The 21592-nt window shown below is 42.8% G+C and overlaps 1 protein-coding gene across 2 annotated transcripts in view; it reads left to right on the plus strand.

Annotated features, from left to right (window-relative positions):
* The window catches only part of GPC6 (glypican 6), a 796760-nt gene extending 778200 nt beyond the window's left edge, over positions 1-18560 (plus strand). For both annotated transcript variants that reach the window (XM_028728291.2, XM_028728294.2), the window contains 3 exons: positions 8099-8235; positions 12794-12969; positions 13828-18560. In XM_028728291.2, the coding sequence (XP_028584124.2) occupies positions 8099-8235; positions 12794-12969; positions 13828-14033 (519 nt within the window). In that variant the 3' untranslated portion in view covers positions 14034-18560. The remainder of the gene's footprint in view (positions 1-8098; positions 8236-12793; positions 12970-13827) is intronic.
* Positions 18561-21592: the final 3032 nt, after the last annotated feature.

Here is a 21592-nt window from a genome sequence, read left to right on the forward strand (position 1 = left end):
AGCAGGTCATGTAACCGTATATCCATCAGGGTCTCGTCGTTCCTTCAGCAAAGCCTTTTCCTGTTCTACCCATTATATCTGGAATGTATTTTGTGCATGACTCATCCTTAAAAGCCTAGCGAAACTTCCTTTGCATTGGTTACCTTTGAAAACCTGGTCCTTGTTTTAATTTGACCGCTGTGTGAAATCTGATATTTGAAGGAAGGGCGTGTGTGGTGTTCATTGAATTCACCCTTCTCCTCAGACCCTTCAGAAATGCTCCTGAGGGCAGGATTCTCTGAAAAAAGTTTGGTCCTAATGCCTCATGGCTCAGGAACCGTCAGTGCAGTCCTGTGTGTATTTAAATCCTTCCTGCCTTTAGGAAAGAGAGATTAAAAGCTGTTGAGTAAAATAGTGTAAACTGGCACTGGAGTATATTTCTAAGGAGAAATGTGACCAAAGTTGTTGGTGTTGCTGCTGCTGCTGCTTATTCCTTACCTTCCCCTTTACAATAAGGTCCCAGGGTAGGCTTATGACAAAGTAAAAATGCAATTTTAAAAATCAGTTAAAGCAATTAACAATCACAAGAATAGGGTATCAGGGTAAAGAGGTGTGGCTTCAGCATAGGCTGAAAAGTGTTTCAACTATTTGATTTTGTTATTTTATTATTGTATTTCTATTCCACTTAATATATTAAAAAAAATTCTCTAAGCAATATACAAAAAACTGAAGCAACAACAAACAACTTAAAGTATTGCAAAAAGTGCAGTTACATATAGAAATGTTGCATTAATACAGGCAGAGGGCCTTCTAGTTAGTGGAACGCCCTCCCATCAGATGTCAAGGAAATAAACAACTATCTGACTTTTAGAAGACATCTGAAGGCAGCCCTGTTTAGGGAAGTTTTTAATGTTTGATGTTTTATCGCTTATTATTATTATTATTATTATTATTATTATTATTATTATTATTATTATCATTCTGTTGGGAGCCACCCAGAGTGGCTGGGGAAACCCAGCCAGATGGGCAGGGTATAAATAAATTGTTGTTGTTGTTAAGTTACTAATATAAAAATCAATATCAAATCAGTTTCCTTCTGAAACACCCTACCTCTCAGCCTCTGGGTTTTCACACAGGGTCCGACAATGCGGAAAATAACACAATTATTTACATGTTGAGCTCAGTTCTTGCAAGTTCCAGCTGGAAAAAAAGCACTGACTATTATTATTTCAATTTTTAAGTAGGAAGAAACTGAAGTTCAGCTACCAAAAGGTTCTCTAGCTGTTTCTTTAAATATTAGAAAACAGCCCACATCAAGCCAACATTTTGGTGAGATTGCCTGACTGGAATTTACTACATTCACAGTGCAGCCCTATGCAGATCTAATCAGAATTAAGCCCAACTGAGTTCAATGGGACTTACTCCCAGGTCAGCTTCAAGTCCACTGAAAAATCCTCCTGGAAAAAAATCATTTCTCTACCAACAGCTGGTGGAGTAGAACCAGCCTGTTGCTTTAAGCTCTCTAGCTCAAATTTGCACACATGGAGAACTCTATCCCATCATTAAGGTTAAGCATGGAAACTTTGGGGTCAGTGTTGCGCTATGTAAAATGGGATGGGAGGGGGAGAAGGAAAGAAAAAGAATGAATGAGTGATCAGGGGAGCTAAGTTCACAGAACATAACGAGAGTGAAGGCAAAAGACAAGCAGACATTTTCACACAGGATGTCTGCCCTGAAAATAAACACCTAGGCCTCTGTCTACTAAGGGAATATCGCCGCATCCTGTGTTTACTTAGGGCTTTTCCAGATGTTGTGTGTTCGCCCCTGGGAATGTGCCGCTGTGACTGAGCCAGCCAGGAAATGCTCATGTTGCAGAATGGTTGCACATTGGCACTCAATCTGCTGCTTCCAGCAGTTCCAGTTCCAGTAACTGTGTCTGTTTGTGGCCCTTGCTGTGGGGAAGGGGTTAGTTTGAGTGGCGTGCTGGGAACCTCTTCATTAGTGTTATGTTGCTCAGTGCCTGCCCACACCGTTTTCAGAGTCCACTGGTGATATGAATTGGCCCTCTCTCTTTGCCCTTCGTATTTCCAGAGACTGCGTGCTATTGCTCTCCAGTGTTCAAACATGAAAGACACTTTAAGGCACTTTCCCTTCCTATCTAGCATTTCCTTCTGCAGCAAGGCTATCCCTGCCATTTTCTTTTCTGTGGTGATTGTAACGTCAGTAGAAAAAAACTGTCTCACCCCTTATAATCCTGCTTTTTGCAGGAAAGGGTCTCCTGTGGGCTGCCTTTGGGGTGGCAGAACCTAGCTTTTACAATTCCCTCCTATTACACATCAGACAGACACCTTCTCAAAAGCCTTTTTGGCACCAATTGAAGGCCTTCCTTTACCAAAAAGCCTTTTTAAAAAAAATTTCTTATCAAAGTCTGTATCTGTATTGGACTTGAAATTGTTTGGAAATGTGTTTTTTTGTTGATTTCTCTTTTACATTTACTACTACATCATATCTTCATTCCTTCCACTGAGCTCTGTGTACCAACCTAGATTCACAGGTAGCTAAAGCTTTGGTGACAGAGCCCAGAGGCACTGGGTATAATGAAGATGGTGACCACAGCTGCTTGACCTGGAACTACTCCTTTTACCTCCCAGCTCTTTAAAAAAGAAAAGTGATGTTCAGAAAGGGAGGTGCCATCACCAGCCATAGTGGGCCTTCCTGGTCTCCCTTCCTTTTGTCCCACTGCGCCCTGTGCTGATACCGAGCCTGTCTAAAATTGTCAGAGATGGTACTGTGGGTTTGTGATGATATCACCAGCCTCTGTGTCTCCTCCAGACCTTGACCAGCAGCCTGACTGGAACACCATTCAGGTTGATCTCTGACCCTGCTGGGGCATGAGAGCACAGCATGGAAAGAAAATGGTATTCCATTGTATGTCTCAAGTTTCTGGATATGCACAGAAATTGCCTTGGGTTCATCACTATTCAAATGTGAATATCCACATCAATCAAATTCCATCCTCCTCCAGTTTACTGATGTACCGATGCATGTTTCACCATTTAAGTAACCGTTCTCACAACCTTCAAAAATGTCGAAAGGGTGGGCCATTTCTTATCTGCAGGCAAATGAGTTTTCTTAAACAGTGGGAAAGATGCAGGGACCCGACATTCTGTCACTATTATCTGCTTGCCTGAGATTCTGTTTTGCTTGTACTTTCTCAGAGAGATGAAAGTTTCTCCCTGAATTTTCACCACTTACTTAGCTATGGATGTGTCACAGAAACACCCCCCTCCCAGCACTTTAAGATACTAGTGTGGTTGCAGTGCTGTTGCTACACTCATCTGCAGTAAAACGCATCTCCGTTAGAATGCTTTGGATTTTCTTGACTCAGATTTATGACTTAGCTTTTCAACACTGTTCCCAAGTTATCTGGGAAAAAGGAAAATCTTTAACAGACTTTTTCAGATTTCCACTTCAGGGAGTTAACTCGCCACCACTTTGAGTTACTTCTGAAGCCTACATTGTACAGTAGGGTGTGATGGACATATTAAAGTGGGTGCAGTTCTGCTGTGACATATAAAACCTGTTTGTGTTGTTGTTGTTTTTCATCAGTTTGAATGCTAAATTATGCTTCCGTACTTTCAGCTGCCTTGGTTGTCTTTCTCCATTTTTAGGAGTCTTATTTCACAGTCATCTGGAGAAGGTGACTAAACGGAGAGGGAGAGATGATGCAGATATGATGACATTTGAAAGTGTATAAACACTTTAAGAAGAAAGTGCTTTAAGAAGAGCTCATCTTAACATGAGATTGACTGTTAGAAATTGCAACGAACCAGAGATCCAATGTAGTTTAGAGCTTCCAGTGTTGGACTAGGACCTGGGAGACCAGAGTTCAAATCCCTGCCTAGCCATGAAACTCACTGGGTGACCTTGGACCAGTCACAGTCTCACTGCCTAACCTACCTCAGGGGCTTGTTGTGAGGATAAAAAGGGGAAGAAGAGAAACATGTCGGCTGCCATGAATGTCTCAGTGGGATATAAATGTGACAGACAAACAAATAAAACAGTCTTGGTGTTTGCCTGTCTATTGTGGGTCATATCCAAGAAAGCAGCAATTTTGTAGCTCATATGGCTCTTAGTTGAATATTTAAAGCCATCAGCTCTTAGTTCCACCTCCTAAAGGTGAGACGATGTGAGAGCAAGCACACATTTAAAGTCCCATATGAGCAAAAGCAGCAAGGGTGGTGATGGGATCAGGAAATGCCTAAGGGATCCCTGTGGCTTCTCTGCTCCCCAACTGCCCCACCTGAGAGCTGGAAAGCTGTTTTTTTTTCTCTCTCTCTCTCCCTAAAACAAACATGGTGTGAGGACTCAGTAGCTGTATTTGTGTTGAACATGAAGCAAGATAATAAAATACTACTTCCAGAAGAGACACATGATCCCTCACCATAGGTGTTTTGCAGTGCCCCTGTTTTCCAGGGACGTCCCTGATTTGGAGAAGGTATTCCAGTTTCTGATTTGATCCCCGAATGCCATTAGGTCCAGTCGTGGCCGACTCTGGGGTTGCGGCTCTCATCTCGCTTTATTGGCTGAGGGAGCCGGTGTACAGCTTCCGGGTCATGTGGCCAGCATGACTAAGCCGCTTCTGGCGAACCAGAGCAGCGCATGGAAACACCGTTTACCTTCCCGCCGGAAGGTATTTATCTACTTGCACTTTGATGTGCTTTTGAACTGCTAGGTTGGCAGGAGCTGGGACCGAGCAACGGGAGCTCACCCCATCGCGGGGATTCGAATCGCCGACCTTCTGATCGGCAAGTCCTAGGTTCTGTGGTTTAACCCACAGCTCACTTTCCCTTAGGATGTCCCTATTTTCAGTGGAGAAATGTTGGAGGGTATGGAGTTATCCAACCCCCAAGCTGTCTGAAGGCAATCCTATACAGGGAAGGTTTTTTTTAATGTTTAATGTTTTATTATGTTTTTATATATGTTGGAAGTTACTCAGGGTGGCTGGGGCAACCCAGTAAGATGCGTGGGGTGTAAATAGTAAATTTTTGATTATGTAATGGGATGTCCTATTTTCATTGGAAAAATGTTGGAAGGTGTGCAAGACCACAAGATTTACCTTGCTGTTGTTTTTTGTTGGAAAAGCAGAATACTAATATTATATCGAATCAATTTGTAGAGGCTTGTTCATGCAGCCAGTACCTTGCATGTTACCCTGGCCAAGTTCCAAGCATCACAAACTCCCTCAGCTCAAGGTCCAGGGATGTGAGGGGGAGAGTGTCTGAAGCAAACCTTTAATTTATCTTTAGAGACCACTGTCACGTGTGAAGCCGGAAAATCACGTTTGAGTTTGATGCATGCTTTTTATGCAAGTGGTGTTCACGTAGGAAACAATGCAGAAGAGAAATGAAATGGGCGTGGGCTGTCGGACCACCTCTGGCATTTATTTCCTTGTCTAAATTCATGAAGCCATTTGCAAATATCAAACGCACACTTCCTCCCTTTAAATTTCCTTCTCTGTTTCTGAAACATCAGAGAGGAAGGAGATATCTCTTTACGAGAAAGGTCTCCAACTTTATTTTCAAATTCAGTTCTAGATGGTACACTGCTATGCTTTACAAAAAATAAGGTAAGGCCATTTCTGTTTAAAGAAATAAAACTTGTCCCAAATTGCATATATTTTTTAAAAAATTAAAGGCCTTTATTGTACCAGACACACCCATGATGCAATTTTGAGAACTCTATGAAGATATCAATAGACATCGCATTGCGCAGCCTCCTGCTGAGAAGCAAGGCAGTAATGCTTTGTAAGGAACTAAGGCTTTGGTTAACCTTGGCTCTGGCAGACCTCATTAAAATAGCAGCCTGTCAGTTTCAAGTTTTAAAATATCAGGCCTGTCAGTTTTCTTTTCGGTAGAACAATCTACAATTTTATTTGGGGTGTAATGTTTTGTGTGCAGCCAGGGAGACGCTTAATTCTGCAGAATATTGGCCTATGCTGCCATCTAGAGTACTTTATGGTTCTGGGTCTATGAAATGAGGAGATGAGCCAACTGTTCTTTAAGACAGCCGCAAAGACAACTCCTCAGACTCAGCAGAATGAAATGGAAGGCTGGCAGTTTGCTTACGTATTATAAAAATCAATTAAATAGCCTAGGTCTTCTTACTGAAGCACAAATGCTGTTTTTCTGACATGTGGGAAGTCATTTCTTCCACCATCCCAGTTGTCTGGCTTTCTTTATATATATATATAATAATTTTTATTCATTTTAAAACATATTAATTGTCATGCATTCCACAAAATTTCACATCTTATACAATCTTTTGGACTTCCATCAACACCTCTGATGATCCCCCATTTTTATGATTTCTTCTGCATTTCTTAAATTCATATTGCCTTTAATTATCTTAACTAACGTCTTCCTTTTTGTCCCATAGTGCAATAATTCAAATTATTCCCCTCACAAAACTTCCTGCAAACCTACAAATGTAATCTGATCATCACAATTACTTTTCAAATAGTCCGTAAATTTACGCCAATCTTCTGCGAATCTCTGGTCTCACCGGTTTTGAATTTTTCCCGTTAGTTTATCTAATTCTGCATATTCCATCAATTTCATCCTCCAACCAGTTGTCTGGCTTTCTACCAGAAAGGTGTGCTTTCTGCATGAAATACTGAGCAAGAATTCCTAGGATTCTAGAACGTATTCTAGTTGGTGGACTTCCCCATTGCTCCATGTGAACTGAGCAAACCCTTGAAAACCGCACAAACTTGAAGGTGCATATTTCAGTAGCAGAGGGTAAGCCTCAAAGGAAATTGCCACCCATTGCTGATCATCTAACTGAGTGACTTCTGATAAGCTTCTAGGTCTTCTTATTAGCTCCTCTTCTTACTTCAGTTTATCCTGCAAATACAAGCCTACTTTGACAAAGCCACTTCCGAACTGGCGAGGAGGTGGGGTTGTGGACCCACACCCTCCCCACGCACACAGGGGCTGGCTTGCAGCCCCCGCGAGAATGAGGGAATCCTCGGGCGCATCAGCTCCTTGCCTAGCCAATCGGCTGGTCAGGGAGGCGTGGCCCAGGCTATTTATGCCCGGCGCGCCCGAGGACTGCCCTCTCTTCGCCTCTCCAGCTGATCAGGTTTCCTACCCTGCCCGCCCCTTAGTTTACTCTTCTGTCCTTGCTATGGACTTCGGTTGGTCGCCGTCAAGGGGCCTGGTAGGAATTTTTTCCACTTGGCACCTGCCATTTGGTTTTTTCGCCTACCTCGTAGCAAATCATAACAACTTCCTGGCATTGGTGGTTAGGCGTTGGTAGGGGTATTGTTATGCAAATGAGGGGGGAAGGAAGTGCCATCACCTTCCCCCAAAGCAAAGGGTAGTCCAGTAAAGGATTCCGGGGGGCGTTGCCCTGTCCGAAGCCTATGGAGGTGTGGGCCTAAGGCACGCCCCCGAGCGGTGACCCCAGGGGAGATCCTAGTTGATGTACATCAGCAGGACTCCCCCTATTGGTGGTTAACCCTTACCAGTCTTCATGCAATCGGGCTGAAGCCAGTTAGCTGATAGGATCAATGCCTAAGCCAATACCGCTCAATTCCTGCAATCAATAAAGTTGTGGCCATTTTTCCGCCCATTAACCTTATATACCGTGTCCTGTGTCTTTATTTCTCAAGGGGGGAGGGGGACTTGCCACGCAATTTGAATTACAAGCGCTTTTCACCAACATTCACTTTTGGATGGATAATCACAAAGTCACATGCATAGGGAAGGCACAAGGGCAATTTAAATGTTATGTAGAAATGGCCTTAAGGTAAATTGAGAGCATAATCCTTTACATCCCTGCTCAGAAATAAATCTGGTTGAGTTTAGTGAAGCTACTCCCAGGTAAGTGGGCATAGGATTGCAGTCCCATGTGGTTTGCACCTTGTTTCAGTCTATATAGAAATTATCTTTCTATCCTTAATAGTCTCCACTATCAAGAATAATATTTGCCATTTTGTAATTCTTGAAAAGAAAAAAATATGCACATGTGCACAAACACACGCACACAATCTGAGTCTATTCATCTTTTCTTATCTCTTTTTAACCAAATGTCCTTCTTTTGTCTTTTTGATCAGGTAATTGACATTAAAGAAAAACTGAAGCTTTCCAAAAAGTTCTGGTCAACTTTACCATACAGTATCTGCAAAGAAGAAAGAGTGACAGCAGGCCTGTCCAATGAGGAGGACTGCTGGAATGGGCACACCAAAGCTAAGTAAGGGGGGGAGACCAAAAATATATATTAATATTTGCATCTGAAACTTCCATGGAACCATGCACTGTTCACTTTGTGAAGCGTTGTCTTGAAATACTGTGTTGAAGATATACACACACAGAAACTGTGTTGAAGGTACACACACATACCCTCCAACATTTCTCAAATGGAAATAGGGACATCCTATTCCACCTCAGGGAGCTTCTCCTATGTTTGATCTCCTGCACACATAGATGTCAAATACACATCTACACCTGTCATCTTCAGCCAATTACAACCTCTCAGCTGATCCTACCTCACAGGGTTGTTGTAAAGTAGAACTGTGAGAGGGAAGGGATCGTGTACAACACCTTCAACAGATAAATGGAATGGAATACAATTGCAGCTGTAAGCTGCCTTGAGTCCCTGTCAGGGGAAAAGGCAGGATATAATAATACTAACAACAACAACAACAACAACAACAACAACAACAACAACAACAATATATTTATACCCTGCCCTTCCTGGTTCAGAAAACCGAGCTCAGGGTAGCTAATAACAAATTTAAAACACTTAATTGTAATGCAACATAGAAGCAGCATAAAATGCAGTATAAAAGCATGAATAACAATAAAATTCAGAGATCAATTTGGGGAAAATCCATCTAATAAGCATTAGATAATCACCAGGGCTAGCTGGCTGAATTAGTCCTACTTGGGCCAGCGAGGAGGCCAGGGGAGAATTAGCTGTGGGGTCTCAGAGTGGGCAGTGGCGTAGCGTGGGTTGTCAGCACCCGGGGCAAGGCAAGTAATTTGCGCCCCCTAACCCGTGGATTTGCACCCCCTAACCCGTGGATTTGTGCCTCCTAACCCTAACCCCCAGATGTTGCGCCCGGTGCGGCCGGCCCCCCTGCACCCCCCACACTACGCCACTGAGAGTGGGTGATCATTCATAAAAAGGGAAGGGGAGGGAAGAGAGGGAAAATAAAAGATCATACTCACATACCAGAGAGTAAATCCAATTGAACTCAGTAGTTCTGAGTAAAAATGCTTAGGATTGCAATGTAAGGCTGCACAGTTTTTACCCAGTTACCCGGGAGTAAGCTCCATTGAATACAGTAGGACGTACTTATGAGTAGACAATGTAAGGCTCAATTTCCAACAAAGGAATAAAGATTAAAGGAATAAATTTTCAGAACTATATCTGGAAACCAGAGACTAGGCACACTCAGTACGCTTACCAAGCTACAAATCCCAGGATTCATTCTTAAACAGGCATGACAAACTGATATCAAACTAATTTCCATTTATAGTAGACATGCCTTAAAATGGGCCTCTTATATCACTGAGCAGGGGGAACCTCCAGCCCTTTCCTAACTTAAGTTTTAGGGCAAAGGAAGCTATGTGACTGTGAAGAAGTCATCGTGTCAAGACTACTTGTGATTATTAAAATCACTCCTTTCTCTACAACTGCCACTATTAATTAAGAAGAGGCCAGGCAGAGTTAATTCTAGGCCATCAATTAGCAAATAACACAGAGAAGGATTGATCTTTCTAGCCCTTTATTTGAAAGGCAGCCAGGAATGCCTCATTATCAGAGATGTAATTTTATCAGGCCATATACGACCAGGGAGCTGGGAGTGTGAAACAGCTCTTATAATGTGAATGGAACCCTAATGAACAAGTGACAATGCAATCATAGCTTTTTCTGAGCTTTTTAGTCTTTTCAGAAATACAGAGCACGATGGCCTCTGTCACTATCGGTACTCAGAAAAAGAAATGAGCAGAAACAACATTCCTAAAAAGACATCTATGTAAAAAAAATAAAAGGAAGAAAGATGTTTCGAACACAACACGTTCTCACAGATTGATGCAACTTTACAAAACATGTTTCATCAAAATTAAAAGTCTTTGAAATAAACAAAAAAAAGTGAGACACTATTTCTGTATAATTGGGTCAATTATGTGTGGATTTTGTGAAACCTATCCAATTAAAAAGAAAGCAGGTACATGTTAATTTAAAAATATCCCACACCTCTTTATACCATCCTTCCATTTTATATTCTGCTTGCCCCTTCCAATTCCTAGCTATCATAATTTGTGCAGCTGTCAATAAATTTGTGAGCAAGTCCTTCATAGCCTGTGAAACTTCCACCCCATCGTAAATTAGTAATAATGCTACCTCTGGACTTACGGTCAGCTTTAAATTAACACGTGCCATTAAGGCAAGGCGGGGAATATGCAGGAGAAATGATTTTGAGGAGATATGGAAGGTGTTTGTAGAATTTGATCAATGCATAGACAGAAGGTATCCGACCTATCCATCAGTTCAGTGGAGATGGGATTTAATGCAGACTTTCAGTATATAGGTCGCAATCTTCTTTCTTTGGCGATCACTCGTAGCTGAGTCAGATTGACTTCCATAAACACGGTCTTAACAGTGAGTCCTTAAGTAACTGCGGAGGCCAATTCTGGATCCACACATCCTTCCACAATGGGGACATAGGTTTCCGGGTGGGAGTTGATCACGGTGAGGGTTTGCCAAATGTGCCTTCCTCTTAGCATGTTTCCCCCTTTCGTTCTGAGTTCGAGCATCTTCAAAGCCCATGACACCTTTGGTAAAGGCTGTTCTCCAACTGGAGCGCCCGCGGGCCAGTGTTTCCCAGTTGTCAGTGTCTATACTACATTTTCTTAGATTTGCCTTGAGAGAGTCTTTAAACCTCTTTTGCTGATGACCAGCATTACGCTTTCCATTTTTAAGTTCGGAATAGAGTACAGTGGTACCTCGGGTTAAGAACTTAATTCGTTCTGGAGGTCTGTTTTTAACTTGAAACTGTTCTTAACCTGAAGCACCACTTTAGCTAATGGGGCATCCTGCTGCCACCGTGCCGCTGCTGCACGATTTCTGTTCTCATCCTGAAGCAAAGTTCTTAACCCGAGGTAAAATTTCTGGGTTAGTGGAGTCTGTAACCTGAAGCATATGTAACCCGAGGTACCACTGTAGTTGCTTTGGAAGACGATCATCAGGCATCCGCAGAACATGACCAGTCCAACATGACCAGTCGTTTGCAATCCTGTATCATAGCTGTCCACTTTCAGATTTGAAAATAAGGGATCAGCAGCATCACCTGTCCTGGGGACAGTCTACGGGATATCTTACAATCCAGGATAGCAGCGGGAAGCAGCGGAAAACGGTGTTGGAATAAGGGAATTTCCCGCAAAAAAAAGGGAAGTTTGACAGCTATGTCCTGTATGCCTCCGCTGGCAGTGATGAGCCCCACAAGTGCATCAAGCCACCACTGTGCAAAGCCAACAGGCAGCCTGTGCTGCGGCAGGAGTCAGAAGTCCTTGATACAGTGCATTTGGGGCTGCTCCACACTTGCCAGACCCCACTTTGTATACATGCCAACTCTATGGGACTGAGCCCCACAAAGGGGACAGGGCTGAGCTCTGCCCCCCAATCTTGAGGGACTAGGCCCCTCCAGGCCTCCCTGCAGTGGTGGAGGGCCCCACCAGACCTCCCCAAGATGGCGGAGGGCCTTGCACACACAACCAGCCCCCGCTTGTTACACGGAACTTGGTGCCTCTTCCAGTTTGGATATCTCTGCCCATTAGTTTCATTTAATTCCCACTGAAATCATCAAGAGTTGAGTCATGGCTAACTGTGTTTGGTGGAGCTTACTTCCTAGTCTGTGGCTGTGTGCATTTAGAGCACATTCCCTGCTCAAAGAATACTAGGAACTGTAGTTTGTTCAGGGGGTTCAGGGAATTGTAGTTCTGCGTGGGGGGATACAATTCTCAGGCTTCTTTTGGGGAGGTGCTTTAAATGTATAATGTGTGCAGTATTTAGGATTGTAGCCTTAGTTTAAATCCGATCCATAGCTTTTAGTTCATAATATTGACAGTGAAGGGATTAAAAATGAGATTATTATTCTTTATCTAAAAGCACTTCCTCTGAGGCACAGATGCAGATGGTTTGTGCCAGTTTCCTTGTGCTTCTCACATAACATTTTCTACACTTGCAGGCATTCATTTCTGTCACGGCATGTTAATAATATTAACAGAGTTTACATTAAAACCTGTCAAAATAATATACAGTTCCTTCTTTAATGCAGATACATATTTTTTGAAAATCCTTTTCTTTCCCATCTTCCTACCTAAAAAAAACCCCCTGCATTAACTACAATACATTTCTTAATTGCTACTAAGCAAAGTGCTTTCCTAAATGTGTAAACCAGCACAGTATATCATCATCATCATCATCATCATCATCATCATCATCATATAATACATGTAAAGCCTGCCTGACTGGGACTCACGGCTTATTCAGTTTCAAACGGTGGGTTTACTGGTGAGCTAAAGTGACCATTCTGAAAAACAGGTTGCCTGTTCCTTTAAAAAAGAAAAACTTTTAAAAGACTAACTGGATTGAGTGAGTGGTCATGGAGGCATGTTTGCAACAAATGCTGCATATACATTGGAATGACAAATTGAACTTTCTGGCTTTTTGTGTCAGGGACTAGTGAAATTTCTTGGTCATGGCATATCATTCTGATGCCGTTCTTCATTCTGATGCACAGATACCTCCCAGAGATCATGAATGATGGGCTCACCAACCAGATCAACAATCCTGAGGTTGACGTCGACATCACCAGGCCCGACACCTACATAAGGCAGCAGATCATGGCCCTGAGAGTCATGACGAACAAACTCAAGAACGCGTACAATGGGAACGATGTGAATTTTCAGGATACAAGTAAGATCTTGCGTCATTCAACTTCTCTTAATCGGGTCCCTTACAACAGCAGTGCTTAATGGGGTAGAAAAGTATTCTTCAAGGATGTTCTTAGTCGAAACCACTGGCTGAGATGCTGCAATGTCCACTGTGATCCATTTATTCATTATTTTTGGATTAAAACTTCCTTGGGACCAGGAAACTGCCTTGACCCATCTCAGTGCTGTTTACATGCTTGCTCTCTGAGGTCTCATGGGGAGAGGTCTGTCCTTCCTGGCCTCCAGAGATCTTCCAAGATATTGTTGGCCCATAACTTCCATCATCCATGACAGTTGGCCTTAATAATAATAATAATAATAATAATAATAATAATAATAATAATAATTTTATTATTTGTGCCCCTATTTGAACCCATAAACCAAAATCTGCTTGTTCATGTGTTTTATTTATCCACTTGGGGACCTTGGTCACGGGGCCATTGGCACACAATTATTTATCTCCTTGACATATGATGGGACGGCGTTCCACAGGGCGGGCGCCACTACCAAAAAGGCCTTCTGCCTGGTTCCCTGTAACCTCGCTTCTCGCAGTGAGGGAACTACCAGAAGGTCCTCGGAGCTGGACCTCAGTGTCTGGGCTGATCAATGGGGGTCGAGACATTCCTTTGAGATAAACAATTATATGACTTTTCGTAGACATCTGAAGGCAGCCCTATTTCAGGAAGCTTTTAATGTTTGATGTTTTGGTGTGTTCCTTTATATTTTGTTGGAAGCTGCCCAGAGTGGCTGGGGTACCCTAGTCAGATGCATGGGGTATAAGAAATAGATGATGGTGGTGATGATGATGATGACATTCTCCCTCTCCCCTCCACTCCCGCAGGTGAAGAGACCAGTGGCTCGGGAAGCGGAAGCGGTTGCACAGATGACATTTGTCCCACAGAGTTTGAATTCATCACCACAGACGCACCCCTCGTTGATTCAGACCGAAGGGAAGTGGACTCTTCTTCAGCCAGTCAGCCCAGTTGGTCAGCACTCACGTGGTTTGTCGTCTGCCTGGCTCTCCTACTGCAAAAACAGTGCAGATAATCCTGGCTCTGGTCAGCGATGACTGCCTTTTAGCTTTCGGAAAATAAAAACAAAAACAGCCAACTTTCTCTTTTTCTTATGCTCTTGGGCAACGGACCATGCCACAAATACTTACAGTTTTCTACTAGAAGAGAGCGGCACTGCAACCTGCTCCCCTTTGTGCATTTCCAAAGAGCACCAGGTGCCAGAGTGACCTTTCCCTGTTTCCTTCAAATAGCTGTGATGAAGACGCTGTCCGCTCCTCAGCAAGATCTCTTTTTCTCACGTTTTTATTACAGGAGACTTTTCAGAGCTTCATTTGCTTTTATGCTGCAGGAAGAAAAAGGGGGGGAGGCGGGAAAGGGTTAAGGGTACAAAGTGTGGGTTTTCCATTACAAAGAAAAAAGAGAAGAGAAACAAAATAAAGAATGTCCGTCCCCCCCACCAAAAAAAAAATCAAGCTAAGTCCAAGGCCCCACAAAATAGCAAAATGTGACTTCAAACATATACATAAAAAAAACCAAGGAGTGCTTCTGTATCGCACTTCAGATCACCGAAATGGTCTTTACTATTGAGGGAGTATCTTTTATATTTTGTATGATTTGTACTCCATTGGCCATAAATAGAAGACTTGCCAAGAGGTCCAAGACAAAAGCAGGAATATGTCTACTAATCAAGGAACATCATTCGTCTCAGAATATTCACGTTGTTTAGCACACTTCTGATTTGAATTCTAACACTCTTTGTCCTAGCTGGTTTTACCCTTTAGCCCTGGTATGTAATTGAAAAAGGCGCCCACTAAGTTGCCCATCACCATCTGGTTTGTAGCAAAGTCTTAACAACGCTTGAAAAGTTTTAACTCGAGGGTTTTGACATAAAAACTAATCTCTTGCGATAGAATCTCTCCTTTTTCTTTAGCTGCAGGTTTGGCATCAAGTAGAAATTCCTGCAAGTGTATTCATTACCTTAACCAAATGGCAGTTTTCAAAGGAACTGATAACAGTAATTGGATCAATATGTTAGTTTTGCATAGAAACGGCATCCTTCGTATCTATTAGTTTCTGTATCAGAAGGGAACTCTGTTGCTAAAACGTCGACACAAGTATATATATATATAGTACTGACATGGAAAATTTCTTTCACTTTTTTAGTCTTAGTATGATCATCTATTTTTATATATATGAATATTATATATATATATATATAAATCACAGATTTTAACTTCTTAATTACAAGCTCAGGGTTGACACATCTTTGTATGGGGGGGAAATGTTTTGTCAACCGGCTTTTATTTTTGTTGTTCTGCTTAGGAAGAGTCGTCTTTTCATAACTGGCAAGTGCAAGAATCAGAAAGGGAACTTTTCTGCATTTTCATTGGTCCATTTCTTTACAGAGTTGCAAAGGGGTGTCTCTCTCTCCCTCTTCTGTGTCTGTGCATTTGCGATAGCACGTGCAACGCGGACATGGAAATGCAGTGTGACTTTGTGGTGGCAATTTGTACTCTTGTGTGCTTCCTTCAAAAGTCAGTTTGACTGCCTCCGTGGGGATAGCAGCCCCAGGATGAGTCTGGGTAGCAGGATCTGATGTAAAAGAAAGTGTTTGAGCCCAGGGCTGTGATTCTGCTCACATGCCCATAAATATTATGCTCCTTTGCTACACTGCTATCGGCGATCCTATTGATAATGTCTGAAAAACCTCTGTGTGTGGTATCACACCTGTGTACCAGGAATGGGGAGGCTAAGATGGATCTTTAGCATGTTGCAAGGTGAGATGTCAAAGGCACTGGGTGCAAATGGAAGCAGCAGGGGCTAGGATATCAGCATAAATTCTCCCCCCTTTGCCATGCTAGGCATAGTGTAAAGGCAGCATGGCAAAGGAGGGGGGAGATTTATGCAGATGTCCTAGCCCTGCCCCGTGCTCAGAGGGGCCTAATGATAAACATGAGTGAGCAGGCCCAAACCAGATCCTTGCTACCTTCCATGTCTTCACAGAAATCCAAGTGAGTTCAAAAGGGCTTACTCCCATGTAAATAGGTATAGGATTACAGCTTCATTGAAAAGGGAGTCGTTACAAATAGATGGCCCAGTTTGGATTGCTATTCTAACAGAGAGAGAGCACAAAGTGGAAGACTTTCAAGGAAGCTGCTCACATTGCTGTTGAGGCTTTGACCGTATGAATTGTACATGTTTCAAAATAATCATCTCCTCGTCTCATTATAATTAGCTATCGATTTAGTAATGAAAGTAGTAGGCGCACAGCACAAATGTATAAAGTATACTTAAGCACTTTTACACTCCCCTTTCCCCCTAAAATGAGCATATATGCAGCTAACGATTAAATGCTACGTCCCGTAGGTAAACAAAAGGCAGAGGTTTTGATTCTCAAAAAGAGGTTTATTCTGGGTTTATTATTATTATTTAAAATGTTATACCCCCCAACCCTGTCACCCCTATTCACAGTTACATGGTGGTAGTGGTGGTTGCTTAAGTAAAGGCACCTTTTGACTGTACATCAGCCGTTGAATCTTTCTTGGACTGAACATTTTTATAGGTTACACACAAACTCAGAATTTCTAGTTGAGAATATGGATATAATGGACTGCCTTGTTTGTGATTAGGCCAATGGTCCATTTACTATCTGCTCTGACTGGCAGGCTGCAGCTCTGTCTCAGGCAGAGACGACTTGCAGATCATTTCTTAAGATATTTTTAACTGAGCATGTGAGTGGTTGAACTTAGGGCCTTATATGCACCTATCCTGTCCCACTGAGCAATGGCCCTTCCCTTCACCTGCCTAAGGTGTTAAGATAAAAGGATGCAGTAAACACCATAAGCTGATTCCTCACAAGTAACTTCATCTACCTATGAATGCTAAACCATCTTCTTTGTCACAGAGAGAGCCAGCAGTTGATCACCCTACAACTAATTGTATCCCATTTATTTTTAAGTTTCCTGATTTATGTTTACCATCTTATCTTGTAGCTCACCCTTATTATCCTTGGGGACGCGGGTGGCGCTGTGGTCTAAACCAGTGAGCCTCATGGGCTTGCCAATTGGAAGTCGATGGTTCAAATCCCTGCAATGAAGTAAGCTCCCGTTGCTCTGTCCTAGTTCCTGCCAACCTAGCAGTTCAAAAGCACGCCAGTGCACATAGATAAATAGGTACCCCTGCGGCGGGAAGGCAAACGACATTTCTGTGCGCTCTGGGTTCCATTGCACCAGAAACGGTTGAGTCATGCTGGCCACATGACCCGGAAAGCTGTCTGTGGACAAACACCAGCTCCCTTGGCCTGAAAACAAGATGAGCGCCTCAACCCCATAGTCACCTTTGACTGGACTTAACCATCCAAGGGTCTTTTACCCTTACCTTTTTTATTATCCTTGGACACTTCAGTACACTTATCCAGCATGTTCCAACATGCCAGGATTCTTCTTTGGCCTTTGCCAATGTAATGAGATATTGATAAAACAGAGTCCAGTTTCACTTTCATCTAATTATGCTATAGGTAAATATAATATAACCCCATGTATCCTCGTTCAGATTCTCTGCTATTCCACATTACAACTCTTTGGCACAGTTGAGACAAGTGGCAAGAGAAATGGTAGAGCCCTGTTTTTTAAAAAACAAAAACAAAAAACATAGTCCACTCTGCCATATGATTTGCCTTCTTCTAAAATGGTTTCCTCTTCACAGGCATTTCTTAGGAAAGCGTTGTGGGGCTGCCCTCCACTCCGTTGCCCCTTACTGCAGACTCAATCCGCTTCTGGGCAATCGGACAGTCTTGCCTTGATACTAGAACTGTACGGCAACTTCTGCTGTGTGGACCAATCTCATTCCACTGATGTCTGTAGGAAGGAACCACATGGGCCAAAGATGGCTGCTGCGGTTACTTTTTCCCTACCAGCTGATACACAAAGGTGCCACTTCACTGGCCTGTCACAGATGCTTCCTTTCTACAAACATTAACAGAGCCATGTGAGATCCAGTCGCATTGAAATGGCGCTCACACAGCACTGCATTAACATACGACTTGGTCTGAGTATTCATAGAGATGGTAGTAACCCAGCTGCATATTCGGCGTCGCAAGAGAACAAATGGTGATGAAATGAGAAGCATGCAGCCATAATGAGTTTCTCAAGAGAGGGCAATTTTTATCCGGATTCAGGATGGCATCCATTCACGAAGATGCCAGGTGCTATGCAATAGTAATGGTTCTACTTCCCCATCATGAGATTGGCATTGGCTGAGGATGCCAGGTAACATGGAAAACATCCATCATGTTTTGGTCGCAGTTCATTGATTAGCATGTGAGTTAAATCAGGGATGAATTTGTCCGGTCATAGTTCTCTGTTTATTTCTCCACAGTAGATATGGTGATCGCTTTGTGCGAGATGTGCACATAATTCTCCAATATTCCCTAAAGCTTGAATTGTCTCTTTTTTTTTTCACACCTCAGATTGTCTTGGAATGTGAAGGAGCTATTAAATCTACAGAGCGTGTTGGATTTTGGAGTTAGGAAATAAAAATTTAAAAACCTGGTGCTTCTAAATGCAAGTTTCTATATCATTTGAAGTGCCTCTCTTTACACTTTCTTTGCTTATAATAACTATTTGTCTACAGGAAATGTGGAATTATTTCAGTGCCATAATTCAAACGGTTCTCTTCTGTTTATGGCGAGATACAGCGAACAAAGCTTAAGTTGTTTTCACAACGAGGTCGTGTTAATAATCATGCAATGGCTGGGGCAGCGTATTTGAAATCCTTTAGAATATCATAGTGTTTTTTTTATTAATGCAGCATCATAATTAAATTGGATGTGGAAATTACATGGTTATGGTTGCAGATAATTGTATGGTAGTTGTCCTAACCATCCATACCAACTAGAAACAGAACGCTTCCCAAGGATTTTGCTAAATTTTGTTTGGGAGGAAAACCCTATTCATTAGTTCCACTTGCAATGCAGATATAATTTTCCCCTCCTTTTCCCCCTTAGGTGTTGTTTCTGCTCCAGTTCCACAAACTAGGTGGCCCATCTATGAGGCTTTAGTGCCGCCGCCACCTTGGTAAATACCAGAGTAACTTTTGATGAGGAACTGCACATATGTAATATGAAATTGTGGAGGGAGGGAGCAGCAGACCCTGTACTATGGCCCTCCCTGCCTCCCCAGGTCTCATAGTATTTAACATTGTAAGGTCCTCCAATTTGGTGCTTTTCCCATAACCTTCTCAGGATTCTAGTTTCTAATGTTCTCACTTTGACGGAGCACATGGAAGATTTAAGAGAATAAGATCCTTGCTGGATCAAACCAAAAGCCTATCTAGCCCAGCATCCTCTTTCTAACTGTCGCCAATCAGATGCCAATGGGAAGATGGCAAGAATGACACATGAAGCTCCCCTGGAGCTCCCTGGAGCTGCATATTCAATGGTGAAGGTAAATAAATGGGACCTGATCAATGGCTGGAACAGAGAGCCCTGGTTGCTCTGACTTTTGCACACACAAAAAGGGCGGCAGGACATAATGATAATAACAATAATCATAAATGAACGATAAAGTGCTTAAAATGGGGAGGGGGGTTATGGGATTCTAAGGGACGCGGGTGGTGCCGTTGGTTAAACCACAGAGCCTAGGACTTGCCGATCAGAAGGTCGGTGGTTCGAATCCCCGCAATGGGGTGAGCTCCCGTTGCTCGGTCCCTGCTCCTGCCAACCTAGCAGTTCAAAAGCACGAAGTGCAAGTAGATAAATAGGTACCGCTCCGGCGGGAAGGTAAATGGCATTTCCGTGTGCTGCTCTGGTTCGCCAGAAGCAGCTTAGTCATGCTGGCCACATGACCCGGAAGCTGTACGCAGGCTCCTGGGCCAGTAAAGAGAGATGAGTGCTGCAACCCCAGAGTCGGTCACAACTGGACCTAATGGTCAGGGGTCCCTTTACCTTTACCTATGGGATTCTACAATTAATCATTGTAAAAATCAACCCCCTAAGGGGAATATTTTTCATGCCATTTCCAAATGAGAGTTTATTACTGTGACAGTGTAGATGCCAGGCATTCAGTGCACGTGGTTTCTCCCAAAGAATCCTGGGAATTGTAGTTTGTTGAGTGCTAAGAATTATGCGAAGACAGGAGTGCCTGGTGTGCTCTGGTCCATGGGGTCACGAAGAGTTGGACACGACTAAATGACTAAACAACAACAAGAAGAATTATGCATCTGCTAGGGGTAAGCTACAGTTCCCAGCATTCTTTGGGGGAAGCAATATGCTTTAGATGTATGGTGTAAGCAGTGCTTTTTTCTTTATAAAAATAAAGTGTTAGGGGTACTCTCATTTTGACTCAAGAAAATCACCATTTTATAGTTCAAATCGGGGGAAATAAATACAGTAAATGGACAAAAGTGCAAAGATTCACAAAATATTTAGGGGTATGTGTACCCCTGCATACCCTCAGAAAAAAATCACTGGGTTTAAGTCCCATTCATCCCAACGGCAGCCAAATCCACCTGATTTGTGTATCAGGAAAGCCAAGGAGCCGAAGTGTGGTATGTGTTGTGAGTGATTCGTCCATTGTTCTCAGAATATTTTTTTCAGCTGCTTCTAAATGACAGTGGTCAGCTTCTGAATACTGCGGCAGCCGCCACAGAATCAGCTGCATATTTTCAGCCTGCTCCTGACCCCTTCTAGATTCCACGAGCTCCAGCTACAGGAAGATCTGCGCAATTGCAGGAAGACCTGTTTCTCCAGGCAGTGGTTTCCTTTTTCCAGTGATCGGCAGGATGGGAGTGTGATGAGAACACTGATCTCAGGAGCAACGATGATATCTGATGATTTTCCAGGTTTTTGTAGCACTTCAAGGTCTCTGAAACAAGCTACCAGAAGCAAGAGCAACACGGGTGTAATGGACATAAATTCACTTTGTTTTGTTTGTTTTTAAAGTTCACTTGCCTTAGGAGTGAAGTTGACTAAGCCAGAAACTGCCCGTGAACTACCTTAAACAATTCCAGCATTCCTTTTACTTATATGGGCAGGGGAGGCTGGTGCAATTGGAAAAGCGGAACAAATAATGAACCTCCATATTCCATTTGTATTGTTGTAAAGCTAGCAAGGAGAAATCAGGAATAGTATCCCAGTAGCAGAGAAGGGAAAGATGCTTTTGTTACACCACAGAAATAATCACCTGTACTGTACACAAATTTAACTGACACCTGTATTGGGCCCTGGAACAAATAGTGGCTGATGGTGAAAATTCACAGGGTTCGAGTGAATAACAGCCGTATGCTCTTTTTAAACAATGTTTTCACATTCCATACTCTGCTCTCCTCGTAAGCATTGCACCATTGAAGAAAATAAAGTTTGGAAAGCTTCCTGCTAGAAAAGGAGTGGAAATGCAATTTTTTCAGAGCACATGGAAAGGAAATTCTGGCAAGCACCCCATATGTTTTGAAAGTAATCCATGCCTCTGACATTTGCAAACCCAGGTTCTCTATAGTTGAAGGGTAAGATAACACAGATCCGATCAGAGTTTGGTGTCTAGAGCATCTGGAAGTGCTTCAGTTTTACTTCTTTAGATGCTGAGGATTAAATGTGAG

Source organism: Podarcis muralis, chromosome 4 (genome assembly GCF_964188315.1).
Source record: "Podarcis muralis chromosome 4, rPodMur119.hap1.1, whole genome shotgun sequence".
Classification (NCBI taxonomy): domain Eukaryota; kingdom Metazoa; phylum Chordata; class Lepidosauria; order Squamata; family Lacertidae; genus Podarcis; species Podarcis muralis.